Source organism: Dendrobium catenatum, unplaced genomic scaffold (assembly GCF_001605985.2).
Source record: "Dendrobium catenatum unplaced genomic scaffold, ASM160598v2 fragScaff_scaffold_760, whole genome shotgun sequence".
NCBI lineage: Eukaryota > Viridiplantae > Streptophyta > Magnoliopsida > Asparagales > Orchidaceae > Dendrobium > Dendrobium catenatum.
Genome location: NW_021319222.1, coordinates 59,184 through 80,306, shown reverse-complemented (window position 1 = coordinate 80,306; position 21,123 = coordinate 59,184). Strand labels below are relative to the sequence as shown.

Here is a 21,123-nt window from a genome sequence, read left to right as displayed (position 1 = left end):
GACCGTATGTCAGTTGGTGTCAAAAAGGAAATTATCTAGAATGGCAGTATTAAGTATTCAATATATCTGGCAATATTTTTAAAATAAACTACATTATGCGGTTATCTATCCACACCTATAGCTTTTTTATTGTTAGGCTCATCATCTATAAACATTAAAAAGTTTGAGTTCATCTTCGTTTTACTCTATGAATACTAATTTATCATGCAAGATTCTTATGTCAGGTAAAAAGGAAGTACTTCTCAAGATATTTAATGGGTGGTGTGATAATGTTATTGATTTGATAAATGCAACCGACGAGGAAGCCATTCTTAGACGTGACATTTATGATCGCATCCCAATCTTTACTTGGGGAAAAGGGCGTGTGACATTGCTTGGGGATTCTGTTCATGCAATGCAGCCAAACATGGGTCAGGGTGGCTGCATGGCTATTGAGGTATGTTTCGTGCATTTTTTCCCCTTCTAGCTCCTATGAATGGATAAATTATCTTATATTTTAATGTAAGCACAATCCTACATTAAAATGTAAGGTCATGTTTTACCCTAACTTTTATTGCCCTTGTAGGATAGCTACCAGCTTGCACTTGAACTTGAGAAAGCTTGGAAAAAAAGCATTCAGAGCAGAAAACCCGTGGATATAAAATCTTCTCTAAAACGGTAAGCGTCTTTGTTTTCTAATGGTGTTGCAAAGTTCTGCATTCTAGAACTTGCAATTTAAGTTCTCAATGCTTGGATACTACATTTATGAAAAAAAAAAAAAAAAAAAACAGAACTTCTAAAGAAGTTGAAATTCAAACTAGTTCTAATTTTTAGTGTGGTAGCCTTATGATTGATCTGGTTCATCCGTCTTGCATTCTCTTAGGGAAATTATAGCCCCGTGTTTTATGGTTTAAAATACACAACTTTCATTACATTAATTTTCTTTTCTGGCATTCGGGAAAAATGTTGAGAATAGGATAATACCATTAGGCTTTGTTAGGTTTGTGAGAATTAAAAGAGAGGGAATGAAAATGAAAATGGTAAAGGAATCGAATTGAAATTAGTTTTTAATAGTTTATTTGTTTGAGGAGAAACTCAAGTGAAAATATTTTTCTTTGTTGTTTGTTTGATGAGACACAATGAAGAAAAATAATTTATGTAACCGTTCTCACATAATGGGATAAAGGCTTCTTGTTGTTGTTGTTTGGTTGATGGGACATTTAGTTTTTATTTCTCATGACAAGATACATGCGAGCATTTGCCGAGATCCAGTAATTTTTTATTTCCCATTTTGAGTAAGGTTGGGCAATGGATTTTCAAAGGAAGAATGCATTTAGGGGTCGTTTGGACAGCTTTTGTTGCTTTCTAAAACAATTTTCTAGTACCAAAATTTATTGAATTAAAAAAAATCTTACACTAGACAGCCGTTTTCCGAAGCAGCACAAAAGCTGTCCCAAATGAAATCTTAGTCGCATCCAATTATCTAATAATTACATTGAAACCGAACACCAAATGTGAAATTTTGAAATACTATGAATTTGCTTTTCCTATAAGTCCCACAAATCAAACGTATCCTAGTTAGACTTTATATGTTTTCGAAGTTTATGAGCCAGAGGCAATTCTAGATTTGATTATCTCTTGTGCGTTCTGTTAATAGAATCAGTGGCATTTTGTAATATGTGCTTGCAGATATGAGAAGGAAAGAAGACTTCGTGTGGCTGTAATTTATGGAATGGCGAGAATGGCTGCAATCATGGCTTCTACTTATAGGCCATATTTGGGTGTAGGGCTTGGACCTTTGTCGGTATGATACGGATTGCTTTTTACCTTAAATTGTAATTTTCCTTTGGGCTACATTTCAAAATCTCTAACTAGTTTTACTGGGTGAATGGCACTTCGGTAGTTCTTGACAAAATTAAAAATACCACATCCTGGGAGAGTTGGTGGCAGATTTATCATCAAATATGCGATGCCTTTAATGCTAAGTTGGGTCCTAGGTGGCAACAGGTTCGTTATAAGCTAATATTTTCTTTCAGTATTTCATTCTTTTGTTTTTTCTTGTGGGATATATGTAGATATTTGTGTTATTTGCAGCTTCTTTTGAAATAAATTATACAAAATATCTATAATAGTAATTTGTGAGATGGTATAATGAGACGGTTGGTTTAGAGCAATGGTTATTTCAAATAACTTATTTGCCTTTATTCTGGCCAGAATGTCACGAAATTGAGTCGTGAGAACAACCCCTTTTCAATATAGGTTCAGGGTTGTTCATCCCCTTCCCAGTTCCTATTGACAGGCGCTTAAAGGGGGCTTAATTTAGTAGTGGGCTGCTTCCATACTGTGTATACTAAGAGAATCATAGGCTTGTCTCTTAAGATTATCTTATTGCCACATTACATGTTTATGTGCATCAGTGTTGAAGAAAAGAAAAAAAATAAATAAACAAGAGAGATAAATTTTTACCCATTTTTTCTTATTCTTCGAAATTTTTGTAAATGAAAGTTCTTTTTTATGACTCCCAATATATGAAGGAATTAAAAAAAAAAGGGGGGGATTTTAAAATCATTACAACTACTTTAGAAACCGTCAATCCACTCGTTTCATTGAAGAGACGCGACTCTAGCCCGAGGTAAAAAGGAAAAGAACTCCCGGAACTCTACAATCATCCGCCCCACTCTCATCCATAGGAATTCATTCCAAGCGACTCCCGTCGTGCTCGTGCGCACGTCCTACTCCCACACACCCATGTCCTGCTCAAGGACAAGCCCGCTTCGACCCATAGCTCGGTTCCGGCGTCTCAAACCGCAATTGCGTCCCGTGACCCGTCCTACTCGAACCCACGCCCCGTCTCCCACTTGCGGCTTGATCGCGTCTTACACGATCGCACCCCTAACTCGTCCCTAGGTCCCGTAATAGCTCGTGACCTTCATCAGAGCATGCAATTCGCCTCGATCCTGTGACTCCGACCTGTCCCATGGCTCCGACACTAGCGCTCATTCAATTATGTGCAACTTTGATAGCACATAATCAACAATTTGCCCCTCAATTAGATGAAATTTATTATAACTAAATTCCACACATACAAAAAGATAGCAAAGCCTTGCGTCCGTTGTATCTTTGATCCGACCATGAAAGAATAAATTAGAAGACCCTGCGCTGTCTTATCTTTGATCCAACCAAGATGAATAAAGGTAAGTGCCTACCTGACACCTCCTACACAGGGGGTCGGATGGCAAGAGGTTACTGAAATTTAAAAATGACAAAGGATCCTCACATAATTAATTCAGACAAAATTGTTATTTTTTAATTTTAAAAAAATTAAAATAAATAATTTTTTATTTCAACTGATTTTAAATATTTTGAGGAATTCTCTAAAAAAAATGATTTATAATTAAAATTTTATATTTTTGAGCAAGAAAATGATTTCAAATTTGAGGGGGTAAATCTAATTTTATCTCAAATTATATAGATATTTTTATTAAAAATATTTTTAATTAATTAATTGATTATTAATGTAAGTGCCTTTTTATTTATTTATCAATCCATTCGAAGAGTATTATTATTATATGGATAATAAATGATATATTCCTTTAAGTAAAAAAGAGAGGAAAATAGTAACAAAGCTATGTTAAAACATTAAACTCCTAAAATAAGAAGTCTTTGCACTAAAAGAAGGTTCTTTTAGATGACTCAAACTGTCTAATTTGTAATCATAATAGTCAAACTCTTAGCCTTCAGCTGATCCTTCTCTATGATACTTGCAAATGAAACATAAGTTATGTTAGAACCTTGAATAAAAAAAAGGTTATAAAAAATTGCAGGTATATATATAATTAACCAAAGGAATCTTAGGGTTACTGAACCTATGTAGGTTTATTTGCATTTTTTTTTTTACTAAATATAAGCAAAAGCAAACAACCTCGACTCAATTAGTTGATCTTAAAAGATGAGAGTTGAAACTAAATACTTACGCCCTATTATTCCAAAATATAAAAGAGTTAATCACAAGCCGTTTAACTCTTTCAATGAATAAATTATCAATTTGAAATTCTTAAGCAAAAGAATTCATAACAATTGTATAAATCAATTTCTAGATTTTCCAATGGATATAAGCCCCATCCTCCAAACAAACTAACGGTCAGCTCCTAAAAGGAGCAATAACCCCCAAAACAAAATAAATTAACATGCAACTCCTAAAGGAAGCAATAAGCTCCATCCTAAACAAATTAATGGGTAATTCCTAAAGGGAGCAATAAGCCCCATCCTAAGCAAACTAATGGGCAACTCCTAAAAGGAATAATAAACTCCAAACAAAACAAACTAACAGGCAATTCCTAATAGGAGCAATCAGTCCCAAACAAAACAAACTAATGGGCAACCCTTAAAGGGAGCAATAAGCTCCAAATAAAACAAATTAACGGGCAACTCCTAAATGGAGCAATAAATTTCATTCTAAACAAATAACGGGCAACTCCTAAAAGAAGCAATAAACATTCCACTTTGTTTTGTTTGGGGCTTATTGCTCCTTTTAGGAATTGTTCATTAGTTTGTTTTGTTTGGGCTTATTACTCCTTTTAGGAGTTAACCGTTAGTAGATAAGGAGCCATTTGGTCATCAATGTTCCATATGAGAAGTTCCATAGCATATTTTTCAGTGAGTTGTTGCTTACATCTTATGCTAAGATTCCACCATCTTGTGATATATTTAGTAAGAGACTCACCATTTCTTCTTTCAAGAGCGATACAGTCACTTTCTTTGTGGCACTCACAAATCTTTTAGCAAGCATTGTCTCTAGCTTTGCAAATGTTTTGATTGAGTCATTGGATAACTCAGCATACCATTCGAAGACTGTGCTGGTGAAGGTGCTAACAAATTGGCAAAGTAATAAGACATTATTCCCTTAAGTATTACTACAAGTAGCTTTGAATTGAACCAAATGTTGTATGGGATTTTTAGTGCCAGAATGTGTTAAACTTTGGTACAAATTATTCTTTTGTGTATTGTACAAAATCATATTTAGTGGGGTATGCTCGACCTTTGCCCATTGAGACCTCAACAGTTTCAGAAGTGATGATTGTCTTAACCTTTTGATTAATAAGATTTTCAGTTTGGGCCTTACAATTCCATCTTCTTTATGGACTGCTAATGCTGGCTCTTGTAGAGTTTCTAATTCACTTTCCCGAGTAACTAGAACATCGGAGAGAATAGCTTGGGTGCCTCCTATATCCAATATTGGATTGACAGATCCCAAGAGATTTCACTGCTTGTTGTCGTCCAACTGCAACTACTAGGCTAAGCTGTCCAAATTGTTCTTTTATCATTCCACTTATTTCATCAAGACGAACATGAAGCTGGTTAATTTCCTGGTTTTTCTTCTGTATATGAGATTGCACCTTTCTTTGTAATCTTATCACAACTTCAGAAGTCTTTTCGGCCTCTTCAGCTTCGTGTTGTGGTTGAGGTGTTCTATTCATAGGTGTTGTTCTTGGTTACCTCTTGCCTGCTTTTCATTCTATAGATTTGAGATTGCATTCGTGCGAGCATGCATCTTTTGAATAGGCTGATCGAATGTATGATCCACCATTTGCACGACTTCAACAACCATATGATCAATATCTTCTGCACCATCGATGTTGTCATAGTGATCTTTATTATCTTTCGGAGAAGCCTTTCTACCCCAGAAAGCCTCATCATATATTTCATCGGCTTCCAACTCTTCTTCAATCAGCATCCAATTAGTAATTCTTCTAAGCCCAAGAATATTTCTGGTGAAATTCTTATTATTCCGTTCATAAGTTGAACAAAAAATAGAATTATATATTGGATGCTATAGTTGATTTGGTTTCCATATCTTCCTGTATATCATAGTTTCTGTTAAAAATTTAATTATATTTATTAGGAGAACTGGCCGATTAGACAGTAATCATACCTTAATTGGAGGGCTTTCTAACTAGTGCATTATGTGGCCATCTCACTGCTCATTCTTTTGCTTTCTCCTTTCTGGCTTAACCGGTTTCTGATTATTACCCATTACTCAAGCATTTGAGTTTCAAATTTAACTTAAAAAACGCTTTCTACAGCTCAAAACTTGAAGGAAGATCACCTACCTGCCGCCTCTCTGATAAGGTACGTTTTGAATTTCAGTGATAAAAAATCATGCATAAGGAGCTGGAATAATTTTATAAGTACAAAACACTTCTAACCTTCAGGAAACGCTACCATAGCTAGTTTTAACATATAATTTTTAGTATTTAACTGTAGTTAATCTGTAGGCGAGTGAGCTATTATTTTTAAGATTTGGCGCGTCCATTTAAGGACAAATGAATGGATAATATTTCTCTTTTTACTAGATTTAATAAATTAACAGAATATTTATAGTCTTTCATAATTCTATCTTGCTTAGAAAGAAGTAACAATTTGATTTTGGGATACTGTGAAACTTAAGTTTTGTGGGAATGAATTATTTTGTTCCCTTGTTTTATTTATTTTAAAATCCTGCTTTAATTGGCTGATGCTTATGATCTTTTTGTTATCAATTAAACCTAAACTTTATTATTATCTGTTTACATTTAAAGAATATTAGGGGTTGGATTATTGGTAATTTATAATTTTTGAATCCTCACTTTTTCTTTACAAGAAATCATATTGCACATTATGTCAGTTGCATTAAGAAATTGTAATTCTGAGTTGTTCTGAATCATTAAGGCAAGCGACCAATTACAAAAGTGGTTTGAAGATGATGACGCCCTGGAACGAGCTCTTGGTGGAGAGTATGTTTTCCTTTCGTAATAATACTGATATTTATTTCGAGCATTCTATTTATTCTTTTAATTTATTAAAGAAAGAGTATATTTTGTGTATAGGTGGTATCTCTTTCCTTTAAATAATGGTGATTTGCAGCCTATTCGACTGGTCAGAGATGACAAGAGATTTTATATCATTGGGTAGTTTGCTCTCCAATCTTATCTTCTGGTTTGTCCTCATGGCTGAAGATTTTAGTGTAGCACATGCTGATTTTTGCAGGAGTATTTCAAATGATGGCTCGGAAGGAACATTGATCCATTTACCTTTTCCGCAGGTGATTTGGTAAAAAACTTGGTGTATGACTGTATGTCCTTTATGCAATTGTTTTTATTTTATGCCGAAATACATCGATTTTTACATAACAAACAGCCAGATGCATAATTTCATTTTCTTCATAGTTCGAAATGATCTGTGCCATATATTGTGAGATTTTCTTTTAATTACCTCAAATAGTTAATATTTCTGTTCATTTCTAGTTTTGATTGGTGATTATATCTAAAAGAGTTCTGTACTTATATTTATTTCTGTAAAATACTTGAACTATCCACAGATGCCTTCTTCGATGCATACATCCTCTTATAAATTTTGAAAAAATCTTGGATACCATAAGCATATTAGCCTGGAAGTAGGAGAAAAAGATATGCACTACATGATATATTGTTTAAGTTTGTAATTTATTGTTTATTACACTTTATGTGCTCTTGTAAACTACAATGTATTTTTTGAGGGTATAATATAGCATCTTTGTTTGTGTACTCTAGCAACTGTTATTAAAAGCATACTTCAGGAGCGAAGCAATGCAATGCAATGCATTGGTTCTATGCATCATTCGGTTGGGAAGCACAAGCTCACACTAAAGCACGCTTGTCGCTCTGTTTCTTCATTTTGCATTATATCATTGTGTGCTTCGCTCTGACTCAAAATGAAATCCTATTTTTATTTCATGTTTTGGTTCAACATCTACTGTAATAAATGGGCACAAAGATTTACTTAATATTTTTTTTACTCATTGATGGGGATATTATCAGCAGAATTCAAGTTGGATGGTTGAAGTGGAGGAATGCATCGGGCTTGTTATGTGATAGAAATGTACCCCTCAAACTTAAGGGAAAATTCTATAAGATGGTAGTGAGCCCTGCAATGCTTTATGGTGCCGAATGTTGGCCTTTAAAAGAGAAGCATAATACTAAGTTAAGTGTGGCAGAGATGAGGATGCTCAGGTGGATGAGTGGCTTTACCCTTAGAGATAGGATACGAAATGAGCATATACGTGAAAAGGTTGGAGTAGCTCCAGTAGAAGATAAGATTAGAGAAAGTCGCCTTAGATGGTTTGGTCACATAAAACGGCGGCCTTGCGATGACCCGGTTAGGAGAGTAGAGGTATTAGATTTGACTTATGTTAAGAAAGGTAGGGGTAGACCTAAAAAGACTTGGTTAGAAAATATTAGGAATGACCTTTCTTTATTAGATTTAAACGAGAATTTGACTTTTAATAGGACACAATGGAGAAAAAGGATTTATGCAGCCGACCCCACGTAGTGGGATAAAGGCTTGATGTTGTTGTTGTTGTTGTATTGAGTCGTAGTTCCTTGTTTCTATTTTTTCTCCCATTGGAACTAGGTATTTTTTGGATGTTCTTCTCTTCACCCTTTCTTAGCCACTAGTTTTCTTATATGCTTATCACTTGTTCTTGTTGTTGGCGCTAGTAGCTTATTGCTTATAAACTTCTTCTTGAGGATGTTTCTCAATGTCATATCTTCATGCTCTCTCTTGTTTCATACCACCTACACGGCTACACCTCTTGGTCTCTAGTTAGTCACTCAATCTCGGAAGTATTTTTTACTTTTAAATATTCTTTCATCACTTCATTATTATGTATTTGATTTTCTTTTTGCTTTTGAATAGATGGAAATTATTATTATTGAACTTATCATTATATTTTCTGAAAATTGTTATCTAATGTGATTTAATTTGTGTAATTAAATGACTATTATATGCTCATAATATGATATAGAAGTCATGAACTAACTCTCTATTATGTGAAGCATTTATTCAATTTGCATTTTGCTTATTAAAGCAGAAAAACAAGCCTTATACATCACATTGCGCATATCATTTTGAAAACTTGGGCTCTAGCATGGATGAATGGAATATGTTCATGCACATGACATCTTTGAACTTGTCCCGAATTTTAAAATTTTATTCAAGCTTTTTTATTAGTGTTTTTATGAGTGATAGTTGAGTATAACAAATTTTATGTTTGATGCTAATGATTTAAACATATGACTTATTAAATATAATTAAATTTATAAATTTCAATCAAAATTGGCATAATTTATTAGAGTATTACTTAAATTATTTGGTAAAGTTTAAATATCAATAAGAAAGTTTTTAATCTATATATCTAGCTATTTATTTAATATATTTATCATATATATACATTTAATAATATACTTAATTTTTAAAGCATGTGAGATGAAAAAATTAATACAAGAGTATACAATAAGTTATCAGATGAGCAATTAGGCCATCATCAAATGAACATTTTATTGAGTTCTTAGTGAGCTATTTGTTAAACAATAAATGTGCATAGTCACAAACATAAATGAACAAATAAAGTAGTATTCAAGTTTATTTATTTATTTGATGAGTTTTTAAAATTTTGTTTAAGTTTGATCAATCATATAGAGAAATAAATATAAACTCTTACATGAATGAGTATTGAGCTGTTCATCTCGTGTATATATTCACTTACGTGAAACCTTATGTATGCACCTAAGGGCATCTCCAACCGAAAATCTCATTTTTCACTCCAAATTGCCGTGAAACTAAAAAATGCCGTCATTCATCTCCAATCGAACTTCATTTTTCCCCCTTTTTGCCAAGATAATAGTAGTTCTCTTCTATAATGAGAAATTAACCTGACTGATTGGGATAAAGCATCCAATATCGGTTCCCACTTTTTGCAGAATGTTCTTTGGATCACTTAATGCTAGTACTTTTTTATGAAAATGCTGGGGATATTAATTGACACAGAGTACCAATGCTCTGATAAAATTGATTGAACAAGTTAACTTTTTGTCATATTGAACCCTTGTGATATGAGGCGCTCTTCCTTTCCAATCTTCTATGTTTGTTTGTTTTGCAACCATGCTGGCATCTTTGGAAATGCCAATGACTAAAATTGTTTTGTTAGATTGTTTGCATTGCATCATTTTGTTATATTAGGATCCTTAGATTTTGTAATGTCATTTATCATTTGATAGAAATGTGAAGTTCTACACTAATCAAAAGTTGAATTCTTGTGCATTATGATGAACAAATTAGCAAACTATTTTTTTTTTTAGTTGTTTTATCTTGTTAATTCTATTTATGAGGTTTTTTTTGTTAGGAAACTTGTCTATGATGATGCCTATGAGAATATGATATGTTATAATTCCATGCCTTAGTTGTTTTGTGGTGTGATTCAACCATGATTTCATAGTTTTGATTGCTTTGTTGACTGATTCTGCCATTGATTTCCTATTCAGTTCAATGGCTCTATTTTAATTCCTAGCGTTTTTTTTTTAATCGGTGGCGATATCTGTAAACTCCTGAGTTGGCTCCTATAGTAACTTTCAATCTCTTATTGCCCGGTTCTTGTAGGGTCTTCCGATTATGATCTTGTTGGGAGCTAAGTCCTAATTCCAATCGTATTTTGCATTTTTAGTGGCTGTTTTGTTGCTGAAATTCTTTGATTGTGGTTCTTAGAACTATGAATTTTAAATCTGCTTTGTGTGCCTTCTACATTGCATCTTCCAGTTGTAACATGAACCCTAGACTTCTAAGATTTCTTGCATCCTACATCACAATTTCAATGCAATATGATTTTCAACAAATTTATGATTTTCAATTCATTTGCATTGTTTTTTTTAATTCTTAATTTATTGTTGTTATTTCTTGTTGAGGTTATTGGTTTCTCAAAAAATATTGTTTTTTTTGTTTAAAGATTAAGAATTTGTGAACTGTGAAATGTGTTTATTGGGTGTTTTTTGTGCAGATGCATTGCTATCATGTGCTTTCTAAGAAATTTTAAGAAGTAAATTTTCTTTTTTTTTTCCTGCGCTGCTGACCTACTCTCTGCAAGGGCAAATTGGATATCACCAAAGAAAAGTTTATATGGATGCTCCTCCGGCTTTCTTTCAGTTGATTGACGTTAAAAACTTCTCCTTTTATAGGTTCATAAAGTTCATGCGCGTATAACGTGCAAAAATAGTATCTTTTACTTGACCGACTTGCAGAGCCAGCATGGTACCTGGATTATTGAGTGAGTAGTAGAAAAATTGTCATTTTCTCTCTCAATCCCAATTACAAAATGTTCATTTTTCATTTTTTATTACAGCAATGAAGGAAGACGATACCAATTACCGCCAAATTCGCCCGTTCGTGTCCGTTCATCGCACTCTATTGAATTTGGTTCTGATAAGCAAGTATGTGGCTTCTTCAGAATATTTTTTTATCATCACATCTCCATATGCAATAATATATCATACTTTGTTTTTAGATCTATGAAACTCCATAGATTGAATGTACAATGCAGGCAATTTTTGGTTGTGTAGATATCTTCATGGAAACTCTTCTTTACCATCGAAGGAGAAACATTTATTATTTTTAGGTCTTTTGTTGCTTCTCTTGCTAGTCCTAATAAAGACGTCATATGAAGATAACTCTTAAACTGGAAAAATTATTATGTGCGGACACTGAACGTCATCCGGAGACTAATAAAAATGCACCACGTCACCCTTTTATTGTAACGCGGCTCAATACCATGGTTCGGCACCGCTCGGTACCATAGCATCCGAACATAGAGTTGCATCTGACGTCCGCACAAAATAAACTCTCCATCAATTGATGCATTAGATCGATCAATCTAGGTCACGGAGATGGATGCAAAAATTTTTTGCTTAAATTTTGACGCATTTATTCATAAAAATTCCTCTAAAGATTGCCATGATATTTGCATTATTTGGGATAACTTTTTCAAGATGATATATTACACCTCTGTTTTACAACAACTGATTCCTTTATTACAGCAATGAAGGAAGACGATACCAATTACCGCCAAATTCGCCCGTTCGTGTCCGTTCATCGCACTCTATTGAATTTGGTTCTGATAAGCAAGTATGTGGCTTCTTTGGAATAATTTTTTATCATCACATCTCCATATGCAATAATATATCATACTTTGTTTTTAGATCTATGAAACTCCATAGATTGAATGTAGTACTATGCAGGCAATTTTTGGTTGTGCAGCTATCTTCATGGTAACTCTTCTTTATCATCGAAGGAGAAACATTTATTATTTTTAGTTCTTTTGCTGGTCCTAATAAAGACGTCATATGAAAAAAAAAATGCACCACATCATTCTTTTATTGTACCGCGGCTCGGTACTACTCGGTTCCACGGTTCGGTACGGCTCGATACCGTTGCATAAGATAGTCATAACAATTTTTACAAACTCTACTTTTGTCAAAACAGCTCTTCAACTAATTTGACAGACAGCTGCAGCCATAATTTTAGTTAAAATTTTAAGCAAATATAGGCTTTTTGAGGCATTTTCACTTCAAGTTTGAACTTTGAATGATCATGGCAAGCCTAAATAGTCTGAGAAGATTATTCTCTAACTAGTTTCTCTAATTTTTTACTATTTCTATCAATTTGTCATCCTCATTTTTCATGTAAGAATACTTCATTTGTACAGGCTATCTTCAAGGTAAAGGTGCTGAGCACATCGCAGGAAAGACCAGCTGCAAATGAAGGGCAAAAGGTTTCACAGGTTTTTTGACTAAACTGTATGATGCAGATTAAGGCTTTCTTTGGGACAGCTTTCTTGCTGCTTCTTAAAACAGCTTTCTAGTATAAAAATTTTAATTTTTATACAAAAAAATTATTTTAAGAAGTAGTAAGAAAGCCGTCCCAAACGAGGCTTAATCCAATTCCGATTGCTACTGTACAGCTTTGCAAATCACACATAGTATAGACAATATATCTGGTAAATCAATTTTGGTTAACTTTATTCTTTTCTATGTAATATAAAACATTTGTCCTCCCTGTATGCTCTTCTTCGGCTTATCTCTTTTGTTGAAAGAAATTTGATTAATAATATTGATAAAATCTTAGTAATTAATCATCCTTTATATGATAGATTTCATTTTAGATTTCAATCCCAAAAATCTCATCAACTAAACATTAAACGAAAGAAGAGATTAAAACTTCATAGCGATTCTGTACTTCCCTCTCCAGCTCTAAGCCCCTCCACCCTCCTCCTCTCTCTTCTCAACCTCCCCCCTCCTGGCGACGGCACCAATTCCTCCGCCGCCGCTCCCACCCCAACCTCCCCTCTCCCGGCGTTGCCGCCGCCACTTCCTCCACTGCCTTCAAACAGCCTCCCAATCAACTCCTTCAAAGCCTCCGGCGTCAGAACCGGCCGCCCCTGCATCGCCGTAGAGCAACTATGCAAGAACCGCTCATAAGCCGGCACCACCATCTCCTTCACAGCTTTTTTAATCTGTTCCCTCAAATCCCTGTCCGGAACCTTATAACCCGCCGCTCTATGCCTTGTCAAGATCTCCTCCACCTCTCTTGCGAAAACCTCAACCTTTCCTCTCGCCACCGCCCTCGCCGCCTCCCCTTTCTCCGTTCCGACGTCGGTCTGCACCATTCTCAACATTGGACCCCACGCCTCCTTCTGGTACGCGTAGGCCGCCGCCTCCGCCGCAGCTTTGTACTTTTCTCTCATCTCTTCCTCGCCTACAAGACGAGCCAGCTCCGAGCCTCGGGTTCTCATGTACATGTACCAGTATGAGTTCATCGCGAACAGTTGAGAGGCCACTCTGTCCTTGTACCTGTAATCTAATTATTTTAGTCTCATAAAAGAGAGAAATTATTATGCGCGGGTAAATCTACCTTTAACTTTTCATTATGTAAGAAGAGATTATTATGTGCGAAGTTTAGATATGGAGAACTATTCGATTGTGATTGTGAATAGTAAAAGATCATTTATTGTTCACTACTATTTTTTATTGTTCGTCAATATGTTTTTACTGTTTAGAGTCACAAAATTGAACAATTATCAATGTTCGGACTATACACAAAACTGAACAATTATCCATGTTCGGACTATGCACGTAATAATCTCTCATGTACCATAAAAAAATTCATTCTTAGTCATATGATTAAAGACCGAACACCATAAGGACTTCTCATATAATAATTTTTCTATGAATGATAGATTATTATTTTAAAAAAAAGGATAGATTATTATATTTTAATGAGAATTTTATTCTTAGCAGTACAATAGTTGGAATAAAAATTTTATTGTTGTTGAAATGATAGATGCTATTGACAGGGCTTTTATTATTATAGTTCAACATACGAAATATTTATCTATCAAATATTATCATAAAATAATGAATGAATGTGGAATTTAGTTTGAATGATTGTCATGAAAAAAAGGATTTATCCTATGACTATTAATTCTACAACTATGATCTTATTCATGGGATAATTATATAAATTGAATTTATTTTTCATATATTATATTCTTCTTAAAAAATGAACTTAATATTTTAAACAATATATTATAACTAATATTTGATCATGATATTTGAAATATCCTCATATATTTCCCTTATTTAAAACTAATTAAAATTTACAAAACTCATTTTTAAAGAAAAGATTTGAGCAAGTCTTGAACTAATTTTATTTCATCATTTAAAGCTATTTATTTTTTATTTTTTAATTAAATTTATTAAGCAAAGATGAGATAGAAAGTCAACAATAAAAAGATGGTAGAAAAATTTATGTTCCAATATCTTAATATAAATTTTATTAAGATGAATTTAAATATTATTAAATTTATTTTATATTAATATAACTTATTTAAAATTTTATTATATTATTTTAAACTAAATGTAGTAATTTTAAACTCTTTTTTTATATAATTTTTATTTGAAAATAATTTATTCTAACCAAATAATCTAAATTTGACATGTACTAATCTTAAATATAACTATAACATATTTAATTAAAGATTTTTTTTTAAGAAAATCAAAATATATAATTAATCAACACTTACCTCCCACGCTTCAGCTCCACAATGGCAAGCAGCGCGTCGAGCGCTCTGGCAAGAGATTCCCCCAGCAGTGCTTCGTCCGGGTCGGGCCGCGACAAAAACCCAGCTTTCCATAAGCTCTCCGTCCGGAGCACGTGCACCATCGCCGACGCATATTTCCCGTCGGCAACACACTTCAGATAATTAATCACATACCGAACCACTCCCGGAACGGAAGCGTCGCTCGGCGGCGGGGAAGCGTCGGGAAGATTCTCAAGCGTCGCGAAAGCACGGGATGCGGCGTTGACGAGCATCTTCTGAAGCTCTCGGAACCTTGCTGCGATATCGGGGGCAGCGTCGTCAAACAGAAGCGAGAGAACTGGGCGGAGGCGGGAGGCGGCGGAGAACATTTCGAGGAGGCGGAAAAGCTTTTGAGGCTCGGGGGAGGAGAGGGCGACGCCTTCCCCGAAACGGAGGAAAACAGCCATTATGCGGTCAGAGATTTGGGCGAAGCATTCGGGCCAGACGGCGCCGTCCATGGCGGATGAAAGGACGGCGCGGGAGAGATGTTTTTCGGCGGCGAGAACGGAGTGAACGGCGACCCGGAGGTGGCAGATCCATAGGGAGATGGAGGATTCGAGGGATTCCCATTCTATGCGGTCGATATCTTCTGGTTCGTAGGTCTTCAGGTACTCCGGGTTTAGCCGCATCAGAGCTTTGGCTACTTGGCGATAGCGAACCTGCAGGTTTATTATTTATTTTTTTTACAAAGATGAATCAGAGATTAATGGCGAACTTATTTTTTTATTTATTTTTAAATTTATGTGATCTTAAATATTTTGTTATTATTTATTATGAATATTTATCAGGAATAATAATGATATATTTGATTACAAATAATATATATATATAACATTTCTCAAGAGTTAATTGAAATAATAATAATGAAAATTATAAAATTTTAAAAAGGCTAAAAATTTATCTTTTTTTGTTTTTAGATAAATAATGAAAATTTATATCCGTAATAAATAATTTGTTTAAATTAGTTTGTATTATTTATTTATTTTTTGAAATATTTCTCTTCGTCTTAAGCTATGGATGGGAGCTGGGCGTTTCAGTTGACTTTAACCTTGACGAAGATATCGATGCAGATATCGAGGCAGTCATTGGAAGTGAGGGTCTCGAAGATCCGGCGCAGCACCTCGATCTGCTCCGGCGACCCCAGGGCCGGCCAATCTGGACCGTCCATTCCTTGCCCAAGCCGATCCATACCGTCCGGTTCCGACTCGCCTTCTCCGGAACCGGCACTCTCGCCGACTTCCGGGTGGCGCAGCCGCCGTAGAATCTCCTCGTATTCGTCCTGAAGCCGAAGCAGGGCCTCGTCAAGTGGGCCCTCATACCTGCTTAATAATTAAATTTGGTCACCATACCAAAAATTTAAAATATCACCCATTAATGATAGAGTAAGCCACAATTTTACGACAAATTATTATGTGTGGAGTCTATATATCCGAATTATATATAAACAATATATTTTTGTACATAATTTGCACACATTGTGTACACTCGAATATATAGACGTAACATTTCATCCAGACTTCGCCTTAATAATTTCTCATAATTTACAGAGGCGTGCAAGTTAGATGATTCATATAGTTGGCATTTATATGAAACAATATTTATGTAAGTAATTGTTGAGGGATTTATATAAATAATTTTTAAAAACATCATATTTATTTAATAGTTGAAATTTCATGTTTATTAAATTGCCCCTCTAACTTCTTTCGATACGTTCTCATTTGTCGCATAACCTCTTTCCTCTCAAAATCTTGATCGCACTGTGGACAAAGAATATGTGAGGATGTCACATTGAAATCTTGTTGAGAAAAGATTAGGGGTCTATTTATATATATTTTTTGAGTGACATATTTCATAAATATAGTCAATATGAAAAACTCCATCGAATGACTCAAATAAAATCCCGTTATATATCATTGGTTGTTCTTTCAACAATGTGCCTTAAGAATGTTAGAATTAGAAGATCTTGGGCTCATTGCTTAATCGAGACACTCGATTTCGCTATAGACATGTGAGATTTGAATATTGTCTAGTTCTTTAATTAGTATGTTAAATTTTTTATTGCGCCCTAAGTGCCAAATCTAAGCTCTTTTGGACTAAACTCAAATTTGTGTCATTGAATTTGTCTCGTCAAAATATTCAGTAGACTACAAGTTCGTTGAAATCAAATTTTTTGCTTACCCGGAATTTAATTCTAATTTTAGGGTTTCGCTTGCAAAAGAATAACTAAATTTTCCAAAGTATTATATGTAAGTAAATGCAGCAAATGAACTTTTTCTTAGCGGTAAAATGTTTTTAAAATAATATTTTGAAAGAATTACTTTCACCTACCTCATCTGCTCCACCTCCTCCTCACAAACCGCTCTCAACGCCGCCGCCGCATCTTTCAGCCGCCTCAGCCTCAGCTTATCAGTCGCCTTCGTCCTTCCCAAGAACTCCACCGCGTCCTGCAACCTCTGTACCGCAGGCTCACACTCGGCCGTCACCTCCGCCACCGCCGCGCTCAGCTTTTGGACGCAGTCCACATATGTCATAGTATGATCCGCGCTACAGCCTTCGTCGCCTCCGTCTCCAGAGGAAAGAGCGAGTAGGCGGTGTTCAAGCCGTTTGGCTCGAGAAAAGGCTTGGAGAAAGGATATGGCCGGAGAAACAGCCTGGTTGATTCGCACGTTCAAGGCTTTCGTGGCGAGTGCATGAGATTGAAGCGGTGCGATCGCGGCGGTTATGCCGGCGAGGAATTCTTGCCGGCATGAAATTCGGCCGTCGGCTGCGTCAAGCTCTCGGGCGGCGGCGATGGAGGATCGGACGATGTTGGATAGGGCGGCGTGGGAGGCGCGGAGATTGGAAATGATCGAATCGTCGTCGTTATTGATGCCGGCGATTTCTGATGATGGGTTCGACGACATAGAGCGTATGCTAGGGATTACGGGCTGGGCTAGTCTTCGGCTGAATTAACGGCCGGCTTAAGTAGGCCGGCGGGTGTTGCGTTCAGTGTCCCTGAGGACTTGGAAGTTAAAAGTGGTGGGTGGGTAGAGTGGAATCATAGCCGTTGAAAATGTCAGCAAAAATTCACATTGACTGGGCACGAATCTTGATGTAAATATGAGTAGTAGATTTCAAAACATTAATTTTGAGACTATCCAAACTTTGATCTTGACAAGTTTATAGTTCAATTGAACATCTCGAAGAGACAAATCAAACGACAGCAAAATCAGTCTAATCTAAGCCCAAATGAACCCAAATCAAAAGGACCAAAGCGTATTTGAAGTTTTGAACGCTTCAAAGCATCAATTGAATAATCAAATGACTTCAAAACATGGCATGCTTATAGTCGAATTGAATCGAGCGGCTCGGCGAGACAAATCCATGAAGCCCAAGATCGTCAAATTATAACATCGTAAGACACTCAATACTTTATAAACGCTTTATGATCAAATGAACCACTATGAGCCGTCTGAGTGAACACTTTCACCTTACCCTTGATCTTCTCACTATTTACAAGTCATGTCACTCTCAAAAAATTATAAATAAGCCTCCCATTTTTCACATAGGGGAGGGGAAAAAGAAGAAAACTTAGGGAATTCGATTGTCACCAACCACCATTGGAGTTCTCCTCGGATGTCATTGGAGCTCTTCCCAACCGTCGTTGGAGTTCTTTTTGACCACCGTCGAAGTTCTCCTTGACTACCATCAGAGTTCTCTTCGACCACCGCCAGAGTTCTTCCAGAAAACCATTGGGGTTCTCACCGACCACCGCTAGAGTTCTTCCCGACTGCCGTCGAAGTCTTTCCAAACATCACTTGAGTTCTACATGACCACCATTGGACTTCTCCTCAACCACCGCCGGAGTTCTTTTCTACCATTATTGTAGTTATTCTCGACCAATGCCAATGTTCTTCCCGAATGCTGCCAAATTTCTTTTCGAACGTCGTTGAAGTTCTTCCCGACTATCGCCGAAGTTATTCACGAAAGCCGCCTAACTTCTTTCTAAACATCGCCAGTCGCCAGAGTTGTTCTCGATCATCGTCAGACTTCTGCCTGTTCATCGATCGACATCAGACTTCTGCCCGACCAGTATTACCCACATGAAGTTCAATTCACTTTATCAACTTTTGTAATCTAATTGTCCTCAAGTTTAAGGGAGGTTTTTGTAATCTACTTAAATACTAGTGAAATTAGTTCAACTAACATGGCCCTGTGGTTTTTCTGTATTCAGGATCTTTCATGTAAAAATCCTTGCATTTCTAGTTCAATGCTAAAACAACGAAAGGCTTTATTTGCCCTGCATAAAATTCAGAGGCAATCTTCCATTGATCAAATTGGCTTACAATTTTTAAAATTAAATCTTAAAATTTTGACATTTTCTCTAAAAGAAAAATGGTAAGAGGTCAATTCATGATGGCAAAGTAATAGTACGCCAAAACAATTTGATTTTCTTAGACTTGAATGACTATAGTTTGTCTTTTCATCAAATTTTTTCTTCTTAGAATTTATTATTATTATTGATTGAATTTATAAATATGACAGATGGCTGTTATATATTTATTTCATTATTGTGAATTAACTTTCAAAGTCCAAAGTTTATTTATGCTGTAGATCAGATTCCATATGTCGCTCTAGCAAGCAGTAAGGATAAGTGCAGCTTATTTTGAAGCTGTCGCAGCACCTGCGACGTCGCACGTACCTGAGCTGTTCTGCTGTCGTGTTAAACGAATTCTCTCTCTCTCTCTCTTTGGTTGAGTCAAATCAGTTTTGTTTCTAATAACAGCTTCTGTTCATTAGGAGCTTTGATTATCAATTTAAAGAATTTGGATTTGAATCTTGTGTATATGATATATGTATGAATTTATTTTAATTGATCCAAATCACTATAAAAAAGTTAATGTTTTCGCAGCAGTAGTTTATAGCAACGGTTTGAAAACTATCGCTAAAGATAGGTATAGACAACGGTTTTCACTACTTAATCAAAGATATTTTCAGTCCAAATATAGATGAAAAGTCTCTTTTTGGATAGTTTAGAGCTTACTTAGGCCTCGTTTGTTTGGACTTAATTATGATGTTTCTGGTTTGAATCGCCGAAAATAGTTACAGCTATCTATTTGTTAACACAACTTCTCTAAAATTTGTTTTCATAAAACGGCGTATTTCTGCCTATCTGAAAATATCAAAAGACTGTTCAGAGAGAAATGGTTGTCGCAGATAATTGATCGCCATGTTAGATGTGATATGATGATGGTCTAGGTAAAGTAGTTTCGTATGTACTTACTGTTAAGTAGAGGAAAAATTTGTTTTTTATGATTAGAATAGTGGAGCGTTAAATATAACCAAACGTAATTAATTAGCTTTTTTAGTTTTTAGAGTTGCTAGTTTAGTGCCACTTTTAATTTATGCCACTTTTCCTCTCGCTCCCGCTTCTGCATTGCTAAGGCTTTTGCCCTAGCCGTCTCTGGTGTGTTCCTATGGCTGGGGCTCCTCGCCGTGGTGGCTTCGTCTTCCTGTTTTCATATGGGAAGTTCCTATTGCTCTGATTTTTTACTTTGGGTTTTCGTTGTTTTTGGTTCTGCCCGGTGGTTGCCGGCATGCCGCCGAAGTTATGTGACCCTGATTTTTTAGTGGTTTCTTTTTCTTCTCGTTCATTTTTGGATGCACTTGCGGGTTAGCAAGATGATCCCATTTTTCCGGATCTTAGGGTTTCTTCTTTTCATTTTATTCCCTCTCTTTGGATCTCGGAACAAGAAATCTCTGTGTTGGCCGCGCCTTTCCAGTTCTCTCTAGTCGGATTTTTTCCTTCTAAGAGTCCTTCTTTGGACTCTATTTGACGGTTTTTCTTCAATCTAAAATTGAATGGTGAATTTTCTGTTACGTTGCTGGACCCGTCGCATATCCTCATTAAGCTTAAAAACGATCTTGATTATTGTCGGGTCTTTTGCCATGGATCTTACTTAGTTTATAACTGCTTTATGAAACTCATCAAATGGCTGCCTTCTGTGGGCATTGGGGTGGAGTCGCTAATTGTTCCCATTTGGGTGTCTTTCCCTCTTATGCGCCCCCATCTCTTCTCTCCCCGAATACTTCATGGCTTGGGTTTAATCTTTGGAAAGCCCCTTAAAATCGATAATGCTACTGCTATTGGGTCTAGGCCATCTCTTGCTCGTGTGTTAGTGGAA

General features: G+C 35.7%; 2 protein-coding genes across 2 annotated transcripts in view; one reads left to right on the top strand and one right to left on the bottom strand.

Annotated features, from left to right (window-relative positions):
* Window positions 1-12,875, top strand: part of LOC110097029 (zeaxanthin epoxidase, chloroplastic) — a 30,859-nt gene extending 17,984 nt beyond the window's left edge. The window contains exons 6-16 of the mRNA XM_020823236.2: window positions 225-436; window positions 566-657; window positions 1,669-1,783; window positions 1,883-1,986; window positions 6,063-6,108; window positions 6,688-6,752; window positions 6,846-6,926; window positions 7,006-7,060; window positions 11,004-11,092; window positions 11,168-11,255; window positions 12,527-12,875. Of these exons, the coding sequence (XP_020678895.1) occupies window positions 225-436; window positions 566-657; window positions 1,669-1,783; window positions 1,883-1,986; window positions 6,063-6,108; window positions 6,688-6,752; window positions 6,846-6,926; window positions 7,006-7,060; window positions 11,004-11,092; window positions 11,168-11,255; window positions 12,527-12,610 (1,031 nt within the window). The 3' untranslated portion in view covers window positions 12,611-12,875. The remainder of the gene's footprint in view (window positions 1-224; window positions 437-565; window positions 658-1,668; window positions 1,784-1,882; window positions 1,987-6,062; window positions 6,109-6,687; window positions 6,753-6,845; window positions 6,927-7,005; window positions 7,061-11,003; window positions 11,093-11,167; window positions 11,256-12,526) is intronic.
* A 137-nt stretch (window positions 12,876-13,012) lies between these two features.
* Window positions 13,013-17,835, bottom strand: LOC110097019 (exocyst complex component EXO70A1-like). Its single transcript, XM_020823224.2, has 4 exons — window positions 17,288-17,835; window positions 16,008-16,278; window positions 14,903-15,618; window positions 13,013-13,670 (listed from the first exon to the last, which is right to left on the bottom strand). The coding sequence occupies exons 1-4, from the start codon at window positions 17,488-17,490 to the stop codon at window positions 13,040-13,042; spliced, it is 1,821 nt and encodes a 606-aa protein (XP_020678883.2). The 5' UTR covers window positions 17,491-17,835; the 3' UTR covers window positions 13,013-13,039.
* Window positions 17,836-21,123: the final 3,288 nt, after the last annotated feature.